Consider the following 22055-nt stretch of genomic DNA (forward strand, 5'->3'; position numbering starts at 1 on the left):
CTTTCTACCAGATTGGTTCTCAACCATGGCTAAGAATTTTTGGAATGTAGCTAACACTTCGTCTTTCCTCTTCAAGAGGAAGACCCACATCTTTCAAGTAGAGTCATCTATGAGTGTCAAGAAATACAGTGCGCCCCCTAGAGATTTGTGTGGCATAGGCCCACATAAATTGCTATGATAATTTTCCAACTCTTGATGTAATGGCGAGGAAGTTTGCCTAGTTTTCTTGCCATAGATGCAATGCTCACATAAATTGAAATTAGAATAGTTTGACACAAATAAGTAGCCCTAACGTTGAAGGATTTTCATTCCTTTCTGGCTCATATGGCCTAGCCGGCTATGCCACAACTCAGTAGAAGGTTGCTCAGCTACATAGATATAACTCTCTTTGACCATTGAAGAGACATATAAAGAGTATAATGAACTAGATTTGGGTGACCTTTTATGACAACCAAATTTGCTTTACGCACCATCAAAGGACCATTGCCAAAAACAGTAGTATAGGCTAGAGCATCAAGGTGACCAACTAGCACCAAAATCTTAGTCAGTTTAGGAACATGTCTGACTCCATGAACCGCGTATATCAAGATGATAGGAATCTTGAAGCTTGACTAAACCATATTTATGTAGTAGTCTCCCCTTTTCGAAGCACTACTAGCAGTCATAACTCAAGAGAAAATGACCAGAGATTTATGCAAAAAGTGTTGGGAGAATTTTGGCAGAGTTTCCTTAAAACAAGAGTAGAAACTCAGGACAAAAATGCGACAAAGTCACTAGCTTGTAAGCAATCAAATGTGCCAAGAACACATATGGTCAACTTGTGGGAAAAATTCAGCAGAGTCTCCCTTGTATGAGGAGAAAAATCTCAAACCCAACAAGACAAAAATCAACGCATTAAACTCAGACCTGTGGAAGCGGGAGGAGGCAAGTCCCAATGGCGAACAAAGAGATCTACGCACGCTGGTTGGGGCGAGGTGTCTTGGCATCGAAAGCAGCTTCTGCAGCAGATTATATCCACACTAAAGCTGTCGAGCAAAGGTAGCGGGGCTGACACCGTGCAGACCCATCGTAGTGTAGAAGCCCCGATACCTGATACCTCATACAAGAACAACACATAAGCCAAAGCAGAGAGAGAGAGAGAGAGAGAGAGAGAGAGAGAGAGAGAGAGAGAGAGAGAGAGAGAGAGAGAGAGAGAGAGAGAGAGAGAGAGAGAGAGAGAGAGAGATGGAATCTCTGCGTGACCGAAACAGTATTGCACAGCAAAGCAGTTCACAAGGGCGACGAGGCAAGATGACCTTACCTAGCGCAGGCTCTATGGGCCTCACTGCCTTGAAGGCACACCCAAGCAACTCTCTCGACCTCGCCATCCCTCTGCGGCAGTGGCTATGCATCCAAATGATGGCCTACTTGAAAACCTAAACAGGGTGTCTTATCACCCCTCCAAAAATCATCACAAGCCAATAAAAATGGTACACATCACCAACTCATATCCCTACCTCTACCAACCACTTCAGATACCGATTTTATGCGCCTAGTGGCCACATTCTCTACCACTTTAATCATGCCACAAAGAGGTGCTTGATCAAAAACCACAAAATGACCATAAAAAAAGAAAAAATATTTTAGTTAGCAAAAAGAGAAGTGATCTCTATAGCCTTTGCCCTTTTGGCAGGCCAAAAAACCAAATGTGCTTACACACTGTGCGCATCGATGTCGAAGTTGGAGACAGAATCAGAGAGTTCTATGTCGGAGAGTCAGGAGTCAGAGAGACGAAGCCAAAGGGTGGGATGCTAATGTTGGAGAAGCCCACACACTATGTGTACGAGTACGATACCTGTTAAATGACGATCACCCGCATCAAAGCCGCTGCTCTCTCTCTCTCTCTCTCTCTCTCTCTCTCTCTACACGCACGGTTGGAAATCTCTCTCTCTCTCTCTCTCTCTCTCTCTCTCTCTCTCTCTCTCTCGCACTACACCAAGAGCCAATGTTGCTACTCAGAATCCATCATAAGCTTGTTCTTTTTGTAGTGCTATGAAATAAAGGTTGCCAACGTTAAAAAATCCCTACTGTGCTAGTGTTTTCCATGTTTTTGTTCATTGTAGCAATAATCTATTGCTTTTCCAAGCTCATGATCCTCATTCTTCACACTGTCGAGCCCGAAGCCCTTACAAAACTCAATGAAATATCACCTACTGCTAAAGCTTTGAGCCTTATCTCAAACCAAAGCTCATGCACTTGCCGCCATTGGAGCCGGGAGAATCATTGTGCTCTGATACCACTTGTGAGGCGCGATACGGAGTGTGTGCGTGTGAGTGCAATTGCAGAGAGCAGTGCAACATAACACGAGGTGTGGTGGAGCTCTTGTGGATCAAACTATCCATAGCCCCTTATCAAACTATACGTGGCGCCCAACCAGTATGGCTTGCACCCTTATAGTGGACCGATTGTCAATGAATCCAAAACAAAGGTTATGCTTGTGGACTCGAACCATAAGGAGAAGCCATGGAATGTACAACAATGAAACACTTGAAGTTGTTGAGAGATTTAAGTACCTTGGCCTTGAGGTTCCGGCCAATCACAAGTGGCAGGAATGTGCTCTGCATCATTTGGAAGCTAGGAAGAGAGCATACTATGCATTTGAAAACATGTGTAAAGCGAGGGATGTCAAATTTTGCATTCTCAAGACCTCCTTGACACATTGGTGACTATGATTCTTCTTTATGAAGTATGGGGTGGGATCATCTCAAAGTACACTTGGAAAGAGTTTGAGAATGTCCAAAAACGCTCTCACAAACTTTCTCCAAGTTGACACAAACAACATATATTCTCGTACTTCTTGAGTCGAGACCTCTTCCAATTGAGGTTATGGGCACGGAAAGGGAAAGGATTGTGGAGTACATGATAAAGATTTGTCAAATCCCTTGCATTCTCTCTCTCTCTCTCTCTCTCTCTCTCTCTCTTCTTTTTTAATCCTTTTAAACCTAATAAATATGCTCTAATGGGTTCATTGAGGGACCCATGTGGGGGAAGTATCCTTTGACGCAATTTTGTGTCGTTCTTTTCCTCTCTACTCTATCTCTCGCATGCATGCAAAGCACTCTAGTCGAGGAGGTGCACATGTCGTGCTCTCCCTTGCACTCTAGTGCTGTATCCCTCTCTTTGCTTGTGTATTTTGAGAAACATTGTGCATAATTGATTCTGATGGTAGGTATGTCTGCTTGCCTATATGCTTGCTATTTTATGCATTTGCAAGGTCGTCGCACCTCCAAATGTTATAGCGCGCACATAGGTGCACATGTGTGTGTGTGTGTGTGTGTGTGTGTGTGTGTGTGTGTGTGAGAGAGAGAGAGAGAGAGAGAGAGAGAGAGAGAGAGAGAGAGAGAGAGAGAGAGAGAGAGAGAGAGAGAGAGAGGAAAGTCTAAGGGAAAAGAAGGAAGAGAGAAAAGTGAGTTTAGGTAGTGCCTCACCACTATATGGCATGACGTTGCAACATAGGTATCTATGGCTAGAAAGAGGCATTGCGAGAAATTTTGATCTTTGCTATCACATTCAATGACCTAGGAGAGCAATAAGGGTGAACTAGGGATGAACCAAGAGTCAAATTCAAGACTAGTGAACTAGGGATGCATGTCAAATATTTTTGAGGACTGAAGCTTGGGAAAAGGAGAACTTGAGCTCAAAATCCTTCATTTAAACATGAAACACCTAGACATTATGCTAATTTTCAGCAAGCGAGAAAATGTCGTTGTAGTTCACTTACCACTAGTTCATTGCACCTAGTGTGGTGGCAAGCCAATCTTGATGCCTATTTCTTGCCATAGATCCCCCTTGCCTTGACCTTATGCCACATTGTGACAATGCTATGGTAGACAAAAAACAAGAGGCTATGTTAAGTGCATCCATGGATACAATAGCAATATGTGAGAGGAATAGCTTAACAAATAGATTGTGAGAGGAATTTAGGAACATGGATGCAAGTACTTGATAAAGATAAAACAAAAAAAGGGATTATTGTTATGAGCTTCAAAATTCTCCATAGTAAAACCATGCTAATTGTTGCCATATTATGGTAGTGATGTGTGTGAAGACAATTAGGATTGTCACAAACTTTTTTCCCTTACTAAGAGGTAATTTTCCCACGGCTTGTATATACACCAATCATTCTAAGGGTAGCCTCATCTTTGTAGCAACACACTCAATAATACATCTTCTAATCTTGTCTACCCTGAGCTTCTCCTTCTTCTTCTCCATCTTTGCATGCATCCTCGTAACCCGCTTTCCCACTAATGATATTAAACCAAGCTTTGACATCCCAAATAGCATTACTACTATCCTCTTTTTGAGAGTAAGGTGATTTTGGTGAGTATATATATGGAAAAATATCCTTAGAGCTAAGCTTGTGGACCTTGGTTCTTTCAAAACATTAATTGTGGTGATTTCTAACTTTGTTTCCACTATCAGCAGTATCATGCATGCAAATTTCAGTATTGTACAAGTATTTTTCCATGAAATTTTTAATAAAATAGGCACTTTAGAATCTTTTGTAGTTTGTACTATATAGCACATGAAATTTTTGTATCGAGTGCAATCACCGACCATGGAAGACAACAGATATCTTCTGCATGTTGTCTTCTACACACAAATTGGATGAGAAAAACTACCCACAATCAGCATACATAATGAAATGTGTTCTCGCTACAAACAGTGCTTTGAAATATTGTGCAAGGTCATGATGTACGACCAAGTTTTGTGAAAAATTCTTTGTGGATGATGGTGAAGGTTCTGGTAGTTTTCTTGCTAGGATTGTTTTTCCCTTTGATGAACAAGCATGACTGATTGCATTCTTTGGCCAACATTCCATCACTTTATATATTTTGTCAACAAAATAGGAACACATGCATAGGATAGAGTAGCTACCTTGTATGCAAGGTGTAAAGAGGAAAAATTTCTTACCTACGAAAGGAGTTATAATCAAAGATTATGCTTTAGGAGGTGAATGCATTTCTTGCTAAGATAAAATAAATCAGGCAGTTAATTGTTGTTGGTGAGCATATTCATGAAAATTCCCTTGTGTAGATAGTCCACTTGGAGAATATCTAATTTTATGAAGGGGTCTTGTCTACGTATGCCACAAGAGGCCAACTATAGAAAAAAATAGGGTTAAGTAGCATGTTGTTGAATAAACATTTGTGGTTGCATTAAAGAATAATACTAATGTTGCCACCTCTCATGCTTCTTTGATTAACAAGCATGTTGCTATTTTTTTAATCTGCAAATGACAATAAGTTTTAGAAGTCTAGCAAAATTATCACGCAACACCCAAAGCTTAAGGCTAGAGAGGTTCATAAGAAAGAGGCAAATGCAGCCATTGCAGATGCTTTTATGAATGCAAATGCAAAAAATGTTGTGCAAGATGCAAAATGGGCTTCTAGTGCACAATGTCAATATGACCCATCCATTCACGATGCATGTGTCTCAAAATCTATGGATCATGTGAGTTACTTTGATTGTGGTGCTACCTCATCATGATCTGTTCACGTCTCTTGAGGTTGTACCCTAGGAGGAACAGTATCACATTTGCCAACAATGCTTCTTTTATAGTTAAGGGAGTTGATAAATTGTGTTTACTAATGGAGATGGTAGGTCTTTCATACTTGTTGATGCTATATATATATATATATATATATATATATATATATACCTAGGATTAAAAGATAATATATTGTCTATATTTTCACTTGCAAACCTCGGTCTTGTGTCAAATTTGTGGATGGCAGATGTACTATGCAATGTGATCTCTGTTTTGGTGATACAATGGTAGCATCTTGAACTTTGTTTTATGAATGTATAAGCCCAATTTTTCCAAAAGATGTAGGGACGATTCATCGTGTGCAATTTTTTATTTTTCTATTTCAAATGGAAAACTTTTTCATGCACATTTTGATGTTCATTGTCCCCTCTTGAGGCCATATTGAAACATATCTATGAGGGCTATATTTTGGGGAAATGCAATGATCTAAATTTTCTAAGGACACACAAACTGAAGCTTGCCCATAGTGACATTTGAAATTTAATGCATACTTTTCCTTTTGGAAACCATTTGTACTTTGTGACTTTTATTGGTGATTACTCCAGGCATGCATGAGTATAATTGCTTGTCGAAAGTTTCTATATGCTTTAAGCGATTTTTGCTTATGGTTGAGTCTATTTGGTTGGGCTATGAAACCCTTTGTTTTGATTAAGGAAACAATGTATTCAATGTATTCCTTGCCATTCATGCAAAAAGACAACAATATAAAGTATTATTTATCCCTTAGAAATAGGGAAAAATAGGTTACATTTGGAGATGGCAGGATTTATAGTCCAAAGGCAAGCTTTGCCATATCCGTTTTGTCTTGAGGCTATCATGTGTGTTAGATATGCACTAAATAGGTGTCCTAGAGCATTGTAGTCTATCACGCCATATGAAGTTTGACATTGCAAGAAGCTATCTATTGGTCACTTGTGTGCCTTTGGTTGCTTGGCCTATACCTTAATGCTTGGACAACAATTAAGAGAATTGGATGATAAGGCAGAGAAATGTATTTTTGTTGGCTACAATTAAAAAAGAAAACGAGTTGTATCATCCGCAAACCAAGTGAATTTTGATTAATCAAGATGTGGCTTTTATGAAAGATGCATTTCAACCTTTGTTAGCATGCACCAAGGAGATAGCTTGAAACACATCAAATTTTTGTGATAGATTGTTGTCTCTATTTTAATGACACAAGTACCAATGCAAGTCCTAATGAGACACGTGCACAACTTTGATGTTGTGGATCAACCATAACCAACTGTATCATTCGCAAACCAAACAAATCTTGATTAGTTGAGATGTAGTTTGTGGAAGATGCGATTGAGCCTTTGTAAGCAAGCACCATGGAGACTAATGTGAGCTCATTAAATATTTATGGTACATTGTTGTCTTGATGGACGTACAAATGTAATTCCTAATGAGGTCAAGTACAACTTATGTAGGCTTTAATTGATGATTGATGTTATGAATCAATCGAGTACTGATGAAATGTACAAGATATATTTGATGAGGATAGGACCACAAAGGATCATGCTAGACTTTGCCAAAATGGTTGGTGCAAACTTTACATGATAGAAAATTGGGTGCACCTGTATCTAGTCAGTCATTCAAGTGCTTTGCACTCCTTTTATGCATTACATTGTTAAGCTTTGGATTCATCTGGTATATGTGATGAGGAGAAACCCCACCATTTACTGAAGCACAAAATTCAAAAAATTCGATTGATTGTATGTATCAAATGCTATTATGAGCATGACACATGGTGTTTGTGTTGGACAAGAGGCTAGCAACAAAAGCGTTTGCCTCCTTGTTGCTTCTTAGAGCTCATAAAATATCTATGATACACCGTTGTCTCTACTTGATGGTTTAAGTACAAATGTAATTCTTAATGAGGTTATGTACAACTTATGTAGGCTTCAATTGATGTTACGAATTAGCCTAGTAGTGGTGAAAATGTACAAGGTATACTTGAGGATAGGGCCACAAAGGATCACGCTAGAGGTTGCCCAATGGCTAGTGCAAACGTTACATGATCAATAATTGGGTGTACCTATACCTACTTCTACTCATTCAAGTTATTAGCATGCCTTTTATGCATTACATTGTTAAGCTTTTAATGTGTAGTAAATATGATGGGGAGAAACCCTTAGTTGATGCATGATTTTTTAAAAAAAATTGGTTGGCTGTAATGTGAGTTTGATGCTATTATGAAACATGGCACCTGGTCTTTAGGTGGACACGAGGCTAACAACAGAAGTAATTAGGCCAAAGGAAAGAGCTTCAAGTGAAAGGAAATAAAGCTTCAATGACACATTGCTACGATTCTCCAAAGGGAAAATAACTTGCTTGGGTATGAATTTTGCAAGATATTTCCAATGTTATTTCCAACCATTTTATGCTTCAATGTTCCCTTCAAGCTCCATCTTTTAACTCTTCAAGATGACTATATCACTCTTTGTTTAGAGATCTTCCTCCCAAACTTCTTTTGTCACCATACTCTAGCCACACACTCCACTTCAGTACATTATTTTGATGCCCACAAATCTGCTAAATGTTTTCTGAAATCCGTAACTTCTCTGTCATCCGTTCGAGGACCACTTTTGTATACTTCTACAGCTTGCACAAAGGTTCCCCTCCTCTCTCCAAGGCTTTTGAAAGAAGTTTTTGTTGAAACATTCCCACCTCCATTCCCATATTGTGAATTCCATGCCGAAACAACAATTTGACCTTACAAGCATGAACTGCACTTAAGATGGTGTCACACATCAAGTCTACAAGAAGTTTATGAGCCCCTCCTCCTCAAGCCCTATTGCTTGCTCTTATCTGCTCTTTGGGTTGCATTGGCTTAACAAGGGGTGTTGTGTCTTGGGCTTTTGGGAATGCTGATATAGTCGTAAAGTTTCTGCCACACTAGTCGTACCTTCATTTTTCATCCTCGATAAGCTTATTTGTAAATAAAATTCCAAATAAAAGGAAAAAAAACTTTCATGTTCAACCCCCCCCCCCCAAAAAAAAAGGCAGTTGGGTAAAGGCTTTCAAGCAAAATAACATCCATTAAAATGGCTCTAATGAGACCCTCCCAAGCACAATAAAATGTCCACTCATTTGCAAAATTCATTTACGTAATGATATATACAACTGCCTAAATGCTCTTTAAATTATAATAACACTACTTCCGCTAAAAGCAAAACCTTCTCTACTACATCTTGTAGGAAGCTGCTTGAAATTGCTCGATTGCTATAGAGCTAATGAGCAGACAAGCCATTACATGGGAGTCGCTCAAGACACTCTTCGAAGAACACAGAAGTATAGTGGCCCCCAGCCACTCGATGTGTCTGGGAGGACAATCCATCCATATTCTGTTTTCTCACCGATAAGCCATGTTCTGTGTACAATTTCCACACCCACTTTCCTCTTTTGAAGTGCCTGCAAGTTTGGCTTCACGTGAAAAGGCCAGACCAATACACAAAAGACGATAATTTGTCAAAATCAGCACAATCAATATTCACAAATTACATTAATTACCTTCTCTATTACTTTGTCATTCTCTAGATTGCTGATGGAGCATGTGGAATATACAACCAATCCACCAACACTGACATTCTTGAGAGCCGCATTCAGTAAAGCAATTTGCCTCTTTGCACATTGCACAGATCGGCGCTCTGACCATTTACAGAGTTCTTCATCATTTTGTAGCAAATGCCTTTCAGCAGAACAAGGTGCATCCACCAACACCTGCAATGCTCACCTCTTTCAGAAGATCAATCACACGTAGAAAGAAACCAAAGCCCTAAATAAACTACCTTCAACCTTATCGAATAAATCTGGCTGTGACCATTGAGCCCCATCTCGTCCAGTCACGGACACGTACTGTTTCAAATCCTCAGGGAGGTAGTCCATCACAACCTGCAACGTGCCAAGCCACTTCTAGCTATTACTCTCTTGAAAAATGATTACAAGAACACAGCACAGCCAGTTTTTAGCCACTCATCACCAAGTAATCAAAACATTACAAACAACTCAAAGGAAGCTTTCTTGGGGCTGCATTCAAGAGCATTACACCAATCCCACGTTTCTGAGACATCAACATAGAGGCACCGACTTTTGTACAATTGATTGCATTTCAAACGTGCCCCCCTCTCTCTCTCTCTCTCTCTCTCTCTCTCTCTTCACACTAATTCCACACCAACGAGGCACCCACTTTTGTACAATTGATTGCATTTCGAACGTGCCTCTATGTGTGTGTGCGTGTGTGCGTGTGTGTGTGTGTGTGTGTGATGGCACAGCTGAGCTTCATCCCCTGCATTCAAGATTTCACAGTCGGATTCAGATCATGCTCTCTTGACACTTTCCGTCTCCTTTCAGTACAGTTTAGCCCAGGTGTCAGGAGGGAGGACACATACCCGCTATACATGTACACCAGAGACTGACTCTGTTTATACATATGAGATCTATAATCGTGTCAGGTGCAGCGGAAGAGAATAAGGATTTTGCTCGGATCTAGTACTCCGCAAACAAACACAAGGGACACTTTACTTCACTTGAAAGAACTTAACTGAATTGAACGAAAGAGAGATGACGAGAGAGAGAAAATAGACGACACAAGGATGTCGGGTCCCAACCCTCAAGGGCCCCCTTGCTCTGTTGCCAGAGGAAGTCTTTCTTTATTCTTGCACAAATGCTACTACAATGACTGGATGCTGAGATGCTGATGTGTGGTACTGAGGTACTGAAGGAAGAGATACTGAGGTGCTATGTCAAAGACGATGATGCCAACGATGGGTACTGCGAGTTCTATGTTGACGACGGGGAGGTCTATGTCGAAGATGATGAAGTCAACGACGAGGTACTAAGGGCCTTTGTCGATGACGGTGAAGTCGACGACGGTTCTGGGTTGAAGACGGTGATGTCGACGACGGGGTCTATGTCGAAGACGATAATGTCGACGACGAGTACTTGGTCTATGTCGACGACGATGATGTGGACGATGACGACGGTGACTCTGACGATGACGACGATGGTGTCGTCGTCAAGTTCGGGACTGCGATGATGATCATGAAGGTGTCGTCGTCAAGATAGGGATCTGTGATGACGATGACGATGACGAAGGTGTCGTCGTCAAGATAGGGACTGCGATGACAATGACGATGTCGATGACGACGATGGTGTCAACGATGACGGCGTCAAGGCTGAAAACTGAAAACGCCAGGCTGATATGGGCCTTCTTCTTGAGAAAACGGTTGGGCTCTTGTTGAGGTGCTGCCTGGCTGCTGGGTGCCTGCCTCCTTATGTCCCTGCTTCTTCTGCTTCTACTCAGCGCCCAATGGGTTTCTTTTATAGATCTTTAGCAATTTGCCCTACCTACTTTTCCAACAAACTTACAAAAAGAATTCCAAAAGTCACTTTTAATAAAATGACTTATAAGAGGTGGTTCGCGCGGTAAAATGCCTGCATGATGAAATGACTGTTCTTGTGCAAGAGAGGGTATGCAAGTGTGACTGGCATGGACATGTACGTCCTACTAGAGGCTCACAAAGGTGCCACGCTCAGTCCAAAGCTAAGACTCATGCTAGACTATGGCAAAAGCGTGTCCACGTGGCGCAAGTAAAGTGCGCACGTGACATCCCCCCCTGTTGAAAGTGAGGCACAGCTGCCGAACTTCTTTTTGTATTTCTGATGCTGACTGATGAATGCTTCTGATGCCGTGGATGCACAAACCAATGCAGATTCCTCCGAAACTAGGGTCTGATGGTATTGTGGGTGCTCTGGGTATTGTTGGCGATGCAAACACCGTGTAAGGGTCACTGTCCAGTCTTACTACGATTGCCGAATATCAGCCTGGGCTCTATACCAGATAGTACTGACTTTGCCTATTGTAGCAAGAGCTGTTCCCCGAACACTCACTGTGGTGAAAACATTACCGATGCTGATGGACTGTGGTGTGGTCCAGGAGTCCTTTCCAAAGGTTCAATGACGAGGGAAATGGATGTACGCTACATACTCGGTGCCCAATGGGTTTCTTTTATAGATCTTTAGCAATTTGCCCTACCTACTTTTCCAACAAACTTACAAAAAGAATTCCAAAAGTCACTTTTAATAAAATGACTTATAAGAGGTGGTTCGCGCGGTAAAATTCCTGCATGATGAAATGACTGTTCTTGTGCAAGAGAGGGTATGCAAGTGTGACTGGCATGGACATGTACGTCCTACTAGAGGCTCACAAAGGTGCCAGGCTCAGTCCAAAGCTAAGACTCATGCTAGACTATGGCAAAAGCGTGTCCACGTGGCGCAAGTGAAGTGCGCACGTGACATCCCCCCCTGTTGAAAGTGAGGCACAGCTGCCGAACTTCTTTTTGTATTTCTGATGCTGACTGATGAATGCTTCTGATGCCGTGGATGCACAAACCAATGCAGATTCCTCCGAAACTAGGGTCTGATGGTATTGTGGGTGCTCTGGGTATTGTTGGCGATGCAAACACCGTGTAAGGGTCACTGTCCAGTCTTACTACGATTGCCGAATATCAGCCTGGGCTCTATACCAGATAGTGCTGACTTTGCCTGCTGTAGCAAGCGCTGTTCCCCGAACACTGACTGTGGTGAAAACATGACCGATGCTTATGGACTGTGGTGTGGTCTCGGAGTCCTTTCCAAAGGTTCAATGACGAGGGAAATGGATGTACGCTACATACGAATGCGAATGGAGAAGAGGTTAGGGATCTTGTCTCCAACTCCTTCCATATCCGCATACAAAGCTAAGAGATCTTGGTACTCAAGATCTGGGTTCTCGTGTATCCGATGTCGATCTTCTTTCAAAGACATGGCAATGAAGATGGAATCTGGTAAATCCATGGTCGGGACTCGAAGATTCTTTAGGGAAAAAAATTTGGGAGAGGTTCCTTGGGTTCTTGGGCTCGATGGTTCTTCTTGGGTTCTTTGGGGTTCTTGGTTCTTGAGGTTGTTCTTTAGGTTCTTGATGGTTCTTCCCTTGAGTTCGCGAAGCCAAGGCACGCACAGAGCTCTAATACCAATGCCAAGTGCAGCGGAAGAGAATAAGGATTTTGCTCGGATCTAGTACTCCGCAAACAAACACAAGGGACACTTTACTTCACTTGAAAGAACTGAACTGAACTGAAAGAAAGAGAGATGACGAGAGAGAAAGAAGAGACGACACAAGGATGTCGAGTCCCAACCCTCAAGGGCCCCCTTGCTCTGGCTGTTGCCAGAGCAAGTACTTTCTTTATTCTTGCACAAATGCTACTACAATGACTGGATGCTGAGATGCTGATGCTAAGGGGTATTGATGCTGAGGTACTGGGTACTGAGGTACTGAAGGGATACTGAGGTGCTATGTCGAAGACGATGATGCCAACGACGGGTACTGCGAGTTCTATGTTGACGACGGGGAGGTCGACGACGAGGGCTATGTCGAAGATGATGAAGTCGACGACGAGGTACTAAGGGTCTTTGTTGATGACGGTGAAGTCGACGACGGTTCTGTGTCGAAGACGGTGATGTCGAGGACGGGGTCTATGTTGAAGACGATGACGTCGACGACGACGATGGTGACTCTGACGATGACGACGATGGTGACTCTTCAAGTCCAGGATTGCGATGACGATGACGATGACGATGACGAAGGTGTCGTCGTCAAGATAGGGACTGCGATGACAATGACGATGTCGATGACGACGATAGTGTCGATGATGACGGCGTCAAGGCTGAAAACTGAAAACGCTGGGCTGTCTGCTGAAAACTGAAAACGCCAAGCTGATATGGGCCTTCTTCTTTTTGAGAAAACGCTAGGGCTCCTGCTGAGGTGCTGCCTGACTACTGGGTGCCTGCCTCCTTATGTCCCTGCTTCTTCTGCTTCTACTTAGTGCCCAATGGGTTTCTTTTATAGATCTTCAGAAATTTGCCCTACCTACTTTTCCAACAAACTTACAAAAAGAATTCCAAAAGTCACTTTTAATAAAATGACTTATAAGAGGTGGTTCGCGTGGTAAAATGCCTACATGATGAAATGATTGTTCTTGTGCAAGAGAGGGTATGCAAGTGTGACAGGCCTGGACATGCACGTCCTACTAGAGGCTCACAAAGGTGCCAGGCTCAATCCTAAGCTAAGACTCATGCTAGACTATGGCAGAAGCGTGTCTAGGTGGCGCAAGTGAAGTGCGCACGTGACAAATCGTCTAGGTACAACAGCCAGGCCAAGACTCTCCGTGGAGGAGATCACCACTTTACTGAGCAAGATACAGTAGCAGAGGCAATACCCACACACTCAGCTTGATCAGAGACACCGTTCTAGGACCATGCCTCAGAACATTTGGTATGACGAGGGTGTAGAGAGACGAGAGCACAGCTTCAAAGGGAGGGTTCATCAATCATAGACAGTCTCGAATAGCCTTCAAGCGCCTTGTGCGATGGAAGAAGTGAGCATTCCTAGCTCAAATGGAGCGAGGCTTATACCAGTTGTCCTTCAATAGAGACCCAAGAGAGGTATGGCGTTTCAGCAATTCCCTCCCCCAGTGATTACTTATGTTGATGTGTGCGGTCAATAATATACGATCCCTGGACAGACACCCCTTCCAAATCTTGCTGAGCCATGCCTATCTAGGAGTACCTTCTTTACCACTCAGATGGTAAAGACGGCCATTGATAGGATGAGGATCGGGAGGGCATATGATCATGGTGGTCTAGTAGCAGAGCACTTTATACATGCTAGAGATATGTTGGCTGAGGTTCTTGCAGTTCTATTCAATTGTGTCATATGTGAGGATCTACCTGAGACTTGGAGACTGTCTACTATTGTGCCTATCTTCAAGGCAGGTGATCCTACGGAGCCTGGAAACTATCATACTGTTATGATTGGACAATGGACACACATTGGCACGGTTGTATGCATCTATCCTTGAGCAGTAGTTGAGCAGATGGGTAGAGAGAGAGGGCATACGGGCAGCAAGACAGGCTGGTTTTTGACTCTTGACCATATTTCAACACTCAAAGCCATCATTGAGGAGGGTACGGCACATGGGAGACGGATTTATTGTATCTTTGTGGATTTCTGCAAAGCATTTGAAATGGTGCCCGGAGCCAAATTGATACGAAGACTTCAGGAGATGAGAGTGCCCATTCGGATGATTTGGGGGATCACGGCTCTATACAGACTAGTGTTGGGACATGTACGCACTCCAGCGGTGATATCTGATTTAGTTCACTTCACTATTGGAGTGAAACAAAGCTGTCCATTGTCTCCTACTCTATTTGGTATAAGTTTCCTGATTACATTGACCCAACTGGCAGGGATCTAAAAATATACAAAAAATATATTTGTGAAGCTCTCAATCAGAGCCACGCGGTGGAAACGGTCCGGAGGTGACGTCTGGGCATTTAACCCAACAACCTCCCACTTAAAGGCCCAGAGAGTAGCCTTTAAGTTATGTAACTTCCACCATCTATAGGCAATGCTCATAATGTGTCTTTGGCAAACTTTTAATAAGAGTATCTGTAGGGTTCTCATGTATACTAATTTTGATCAATGAGACCGAACCATCATCAAGCATTTGTCTAATAAAACTATACCACACATCAATGTGTTTGGTTCGCGCATGAAACAACCAAGGTGTAAATGTACCCACTAGTTGACTTGTGGATATCAACATCACCTGCCATGTCAGAATATCCCTACACTTTTAATGGACCTTTTCCATAACACAAGCATTTGCTTTTGGTCCCTTTACAAATACCTCATTATGGACTTTACAGCATCCCAATGTGCTCTGCCAAGATTAGACATGAACTAGCTCACTTGTCACAAATTGTTGACGTGTCAAACCACTGAAGACATGAGCCGACTTGCAGATCCAGGCGGAGGGACCTAAACCCTAGAAGCAGTAGAAGCAGCACAAGAAGTTTTACCAACTTGCAAAGTCTTGCCGACAGGCCTATTTTCAAAGAAGAGACTTATGGAACCCCGTCCGATGGGGCCCTACAGACAATAAATAAAGCAAGACCAACACACACACACACACACCAAAAAGCTTGGCGTAAAAACGTGATGATGTGGAAGATGTACAGACGCCCGCGATTTGCACTAATAACGTGGCAGTTGTAAGGACTTTCGCGAATTACGCTCGCAACTGATGACGTGGCAAAAAGTACGGACAACCCCTCTAGCGCTAGCTTTTGGAACCAGATGCTTTTAGAGCTTGAAGCTTTTCATGTAGATTGCTTTTAAAGGCCGAGGGTCTTTAAATATGACCCATGGGCTCTCACTCTGGCAGTCTACCTGGGGAAGATACAAAGGAGAGCCATGGGAGTTGTACCATGTTGAAGCAATACAAAGAAACACCGAAAGGGGCGCCAAGGTTTGGAGCGAGTGCTCTCTTGAGGTGGAACTCCACCACTCCCCATCTCGTCTCTCTCTCTCTCTCTCTCTCTCTCTCTCTCTCTCTCTCTCTCTCTCTCTCTCTCTCTTCAGTTCAATTGTTATTTAAAGTGCGAAAAGTTGTTTAGTTTCTTCTTGGATCTCTACCATATCTCCCCCCCCGCCTTTCTCTCATTGTACTACACATTGTACTGAGCACCTTTGTATTAGCTGGCACATCCACACAGTCCCAACTTGTAGTAGTTGTATATTTTTTGTTTCAGTTCTTTTTTATTCCGGACATGGTATCAGATTCACTATGTTGTAATAGCTTGGTCTCATAGGTCATTTTGGCCTTTTAAAGACGTTAATATATTATTTCATTTTTCCCGTTGGCACGTGGTGTCCGTTCCCATTACATCACTACTACCACCGAATAAGTGTCACATGACGGGCACCATGTGCCAACAGATAAGAACAGACTGAACATACTTTTAGCACTTCAACAACAATTGAACTGAGAGAGAGAGAGAGAGAGAGAGAGAGAGAGAGAGAGAGAGAGAGAGAGAGAGAGAGAGAGTGTGGCGGATGTCACAAACTGGTGACGTGTATGGCCTTGGAAAATTGGGGCAACAGTGGATAGCTGGAAAACACGCCCGAAAATTACGCAGCTGTTGTACGGAAACCCGTGAATTGCAGAGCATTCTCCGCTGACATGCTGACGTGGCTGAGCGTACGGAAGTCCGCTTTTTGCGCTGAACTGTATGGAAAAGCAAGGCTGAAAATTCTATGCAATTTTTGGGAAAGCTTTGGAAAAAGTTGCTTTATTTTAAGTTGATTTTAAAAGAAGCTTTTGATTTTGAAGCTTTTGGGGCTCTGCTTTTAGCATCCCTTGTAACCTCTATTAAGAACCCAAGGGGGCTCTCTGCAGAGCATCTGGACGCAGAGTCTGAGAGCGAGCACCCGCGAGAGTTGTACTTTGCTCGAAGATTAATATAAAAAGAAATACCGAAAGGGGCGCCATTCTTTGGGGCCAATACCTCTAGGCACGGAACTACGCCGGGCCATGTCGACTCCAGTGTGAATCGTGAACTGTTTTGAAGTGAATCTCTACTGTGTCATGATAGAATCTTGACTTGGAGTGTCCAAGTTTGTTACAATGGTGTCAGAGCACACGAAGATTCTTCTTCTACGGAGGATCCGATCCTTTTTGCAGCGCACACAGCTTTTGAGAAAGAATCTTAGTGTCCCAACCCCAGACTTGAGAAAGAATCTTCCTACCCCGACTCCAGACTTATTAGCTCCCGTCTTCATTGCTCTGTCTTACAGGGCATAAACCCATTAAAAATCCTAGATTACACATGGATTCTAGTGACGAATCTGACAGAGATGACACCTCTCAAGGGGAAGGCAAAGAAAAGTTGAAGATCAAGCGCGGGAACTGAAGAAAAGAATAAGATTTGGGCAAAAGAAAAAATTTCCGACAAGTTTGCCAGAAAAGGAGTACAAACCTCAACTGCAGATTGGCATATGTGTGAACAGATTGATTAAGTACTCCAGAAACCGGAGATTGGTAATACACCTAAAGAATTACCCGATTGATACGATCTACTCAAGATGGCATGTGGCCATTGCTTTTACTCTCAGGAAGGGAGTAAAGCCGAAAAGATAGACGAGTGTCAAAAAGCGGAACTTGTACTCGCAGAAAGACATGGACAAGCAAAGCTTCAGAAAGGGCAAGAAAAAGGCAAAGAAGCCTAGATTACGCCCAGTTTTTGACAGTTCACTGAGGACTCATCCTTAGATACTTCGGACTCCGACGATCACATGTTTTATGCAAAGAAGAAACATTTTAAGCCAACCATTATGACTTCCTCGAAGATAAAAGCAAGAAGGTCAAAGAATTTAAAGAAGGTGGATAGTCGATTTGAATCCTTTTTTGGGTTCCGTGATGCTCGAACATGGTGGTTCACTCTTCTACGGAGAAAGGAAGCTCCGGTTAAATGGTTGAAAGGCTTTTTATTTCTTCCTTGCTGACTCGGGAGTACAAACGAGATATACGAACTGCTTGGAATCATCTTCGGATGATCACGGGATATTCTTTGGACGCTGATTGCGAGAGATTTTGGAGCTCTTTTCTACTAGGCTCTTCATTTACGAAGGTCTTGTTTTAAGGAACAGATTGAGCGGTTTTGCTGCGGACTTCCTACAGAGATCCGAGACTACTGCTTGAAACAGACGTTGAATTCCTTTGAAGAATTGATGGGTCATGTGAAACAAGGTTTTTGCGAAACATTCGGGACATTTGACTTACCCCATTGATCAGATCTTGACTCAGAGAACCCAACTGACCTCTCACAATGAAAGTAGAACGAGAAAGAGTTCCCAGAACAACGAAAATAATGATACACGTCCCCGACAGACTCTTAGAGATAAGGGTTATCTATCTCAAAGAGGGGAAGTGTTTTGGATGCGGGGAACATGGACACATCTCTGCAAAGTGCCCCAAAAAGGCACAGCAAGAACGGACTGCAGACAGGCCAAAGAGTTCTATAGCAGCAGAGGAATGTGGCAGAAAAGGCAGATGAAAACAGAACTGGTACAACATTGCGTGGGGCCCGAACCGAATCAGATGAACGAAAGTACAAACTTTGGCGCACCTAGGGCAAAGTGAAAGAACAGGAAGCCCTCATTTTTCTGTGATGCAGGAACCAAGACCAACTTCTTTTCACTTGAATTGGCGGCTCGATTTGGGATTACGCCCGACAGGCTGATGCCACAGGCGGAGGTAGTTCTAGCGTCACCCGGACGGGATGATGCCATTACACCAATCATTGGCAAACTTCGTTTGCGATGTCAGGGGGGTTTAGGGCACGAGGACTTCTACGTAATGCCCTTGGGAGGTTGTGACGTCCTCCTCGAAAACCCTTGGTACCAAAAGAACAATGAAAGCGACTTTGACAAATTAAGGGCACAGAGATTGTACTTGATGAAATTCAGCTTCTTTCCTTGATTTTCTGGAGAGAGATGAATGATGATTGAAGGTCGAATATGTTGACCTTGATAAAGAACGCCACGATTTTCTCCACACTCATGCCGATTGCTTTTCAGAGGGCCTGCCAGGCGAGTTGACACCAGCTCGTCCTGAGGAACATACCATTGATCTGATACCTAGAAGCACACCACTGAACCGGCCACCCTACTGAGTGAGCCGAGCCCAGAATGAAGAGATTATGAACCAAGTAAAAGACCTCTTGGAAAAGGGTCTTGTCCAGCCTAGTACTTCACCGTACTGCTCTCCAATGTTGTTGGTTTTGAAGAAAGACCGATCTTCGAGAATGTGCATCGATTATAGAGCTCTCAACAAAATCACCATCAAGAACAGATTTCCGATTCCTAGGATCGATGATATTCTTGACTGACTAGAGGGATCCTCATGTTTTAGCAGGATCAACTTGAAGAGCGGATATCATCAGATCTGAATCGTGCCGGGAGATGTCTACAAGACAGCTTTTCGGATGACTTTTGGGTTATTTGAGTTTTTGGTGATGCCTTTTGGCCTAACCAATGCTCCTGCGACATTTAACCGGATGATGGACAGGACTTTTCGAGAGTACAGACTATTTGTTGGCACTTTCTTTGACGACATCATTGTTTTCTCCAAGGATGAGGCAGAACATAGAGAACATCTGCTACAGGCCTTTCAGGCATTACGAGATCACATGTTGGTGATTAATGCGAAGAAAAGTGAATTTTTCCTACCCGAGATACACTTTTTGGGACACATTGTCTCAGCAATAAGAGTGCAGATGGACCCGGCCAAGATAGAGACTATCCGTGATTGGCCCAATTTGAAGGAAGTTAGAAGCTTCTTGGGCTTGTGTTCGTACTACAAGCGATTCATTAGAAAGTTTGCAGAGGTTGCTTCCCCTTTGCATATCTTGACACAGAAAGAGAGTCCCTTTCTCGTGGGGATCCACAAAGGTGACTGCCTTTCAGACATTGAAAGAGAAATTGACTACAGGACCAGTTTTGACTTAGCCGGATTTGCAAAAGTCATTTGAAGTATATTGTGATGCTTGTGGTCGTAGTTTGGGTGCGGTCTTCATGCAAGAAGACCATGTCATTGCCTACGAAAGCCGGTTGTTTTTAAGGCCGGAATTGACAGCACAGATTTATGAGAAAGAGCTTTTAGCGGTTATCCATGCTCTTTACTCAGTGGCGACATTACCTACTTGGAGCGGATTTTACTGTCTTCACAGACCATCATCAGAGTTTACGCTACTTCTTGTCACAGAAGCAGCTATCGGAAAAGAAAATGCAGTGGGCGAACATCTTGTCACAATTTCACTTCGAGATTGTCTATGTGCAGGGATAGAAGAATTTGGTGGCAGATGCTTTATCTCGGAAGCCGTTGGTTCTGGCTATTTCCATGATACATCATAGGAGCTTCGAGGATATGGTCGATCAGTATGCCACAGATACAGATTTTACAGATATTTTCACTTGGATACGGAATGGGGGGATAGTAGCGGGATATTCCATTCGGGATGGCTACTTGATGCGGAAAACCATGTTGTGCGTTACACAGCCGTTGAGGGAAAAGGTTATGACAGAATGCCACTGTCCACCTTTTACGGGTCACCGCGGCATTGTTACCACCTTGAAAGGTGTGGAGAGATACATTTGTTTGGCCGAGACTCAAGAAGGACGTGGACGATTTTGATACGCACTTTCTTAGTATGCCAGAAGGTTAAGTTTTGATAGGCATAAAGCACAGGGATTGTTACAGCCTTTTACCCATATCCACCCGCCCCTGGAAAAGTATTGCAATGGATTTCATTTTTTATCTCCTGAAAACACAGCGTGGGCACGGAAGTTTATTGCCAAGATATTCAGATTACATGGCATGTCTAAGACAATTGTCTCCGACAGAGACCCCAGATTCACGAGTTTGTTTTGGAAGGCTATTTAGGAGAACATTGGCACACGGTTGCAGTTCTCGTCATCGTTCCACCCGCAGACTGACGGGCAATCAGAGATTGCTAATTCAGTGGTACTGGATTTGTTGAAGTCTTCGTCCTTGAATTTGAAGACTTCATGGGAAAAGGGTTTTTACCTTTGGTGGAATATGCCTACAGAAACACGATTAACTTTTTGATGGGGAAGGTGCCATTTGAGATTATTGAATTTGCTACGAAAGATAAGATTTTTCTTTGAAGCTGACCAGTTCACGAAGGACTTGCACTTGGTCCGGAAGGCTTTGCAAAAATCTCAGTAAAAGACAGCAGATCGACATCGTCACGATTCCCCTCAATTCTCTTTCATGAAGGATCTGGATGACATCGTTGCTCCAGAAGACATGTTTCTTGACAATCCGTCGCAGCAAGAAGTGCATTCAAGGGAAAAGACTCCTGTCCATAAGGAATCTAAGCATAGAAAGAAGGAGCATCATAAGAGGAAGCACCACAGGCAGAAAACATTCAAGTCGGGAGACAAAGATGTGAAATTCGACACCTACAATGGACGGCGTGATAATGACAAAGCTTTGGCTTTCATCCGCCAATTCGAAGTTGCATTTGCTGAAGGGAATTTTAAAGAAAGATCCAAGCTTCGCTATGTTAGTATGTACCTGAAAGGCACCGCCAGCAGTTGGTGGTTAACCCTTATCCTGGAAGATCGTAAACCCCAAGATTGGACTGCTTTCAAGAAGAAGTTCTACGCACAGTTCCTTCCTCCAGACTATGAGGAAGAGGTAAAGAAAGAATGGGATCGACTTTCACAGTCAGAGAACGAAACTGTTCCACGCTATGTGGATAGGTTTTGGGACGTTCTCTTGAAAGTCACTCCATTCAAGAAGATTGACGATTCGGAAAAGATGCGCAAGTTTGAAGCAGGATTGCATGAAGCCTTGCAAATACTTGTGGAATCAACCCGCATAGCTGATGGAATACATGACAAGGGTACTCCCAGGAAGATGGAGCAAAGCACTTACCATGCCAAGCAGAAGGCTGTCCATGAGCAGCCTACCTCTACTTCTTCTTCTCAAAAGAAGAAAAGAACCGCCTCCGAAGCAGACGCAAAGCCAAATCAGCCCAAGAAAGGGAGATATCTCTC

The 22055-nt window shown here is 43.0% G+C and overlaps 1 protein-coding gene across 3 annotated transcripts in view; it reads right to left on the bottom strand.

Annotated features, from left to right (window-relative positions):
• Positions 1-8608: 8608 nt before the first annotated feature.
• The window catches only part of LOC147459950 (uncharacterized), a 57078-nt gene continuing 43631 nt past the window's right edge, over positions 8609-22055 (bottom strand). Inside the window, exons 2-4 of one of the 3 annotated variants that reach the window (XM_086511112.1) lie at positions 9386-9481; positions 9113-9310; positions 8609-9013 (exon numbers count right to left, since the gene is read on the bottom strand). In XM_086511112.1, coding sequence (XP_086367238.1) covers positions 8855-9013; positions 9113-9310; positions 9386-9481 — 453 coding nt within the window. In that variant the 3' untranslated portion in view covers positions 8609-8854. Of the gene's footprint in view, positions 9014-9100; positions 9311-9385; positions 9482-22055 lie in introns of all 3 variants that reach the window. The other 2 variants (XM_086511111.1, XM_086511110.1) reach the window with 2 other exon arrangements.

The sequence above is a fragment of the Adiantum capillus-veneris genome, chromosome 4 (genome assembly GCF_014529385.1).
Source record: "Adiantum capillus-veneris isolate H3 chromosome 4, ASM1452938v2, whole genome shotgun sequence".
Classification (NCBI taxonomy): Eukaryota; Viridiplantae; Streptophyta; class Polypodiopsida; order Polypodiales; family Pteridaceae; genus Adiantum; species Adiantum capillus-veneris.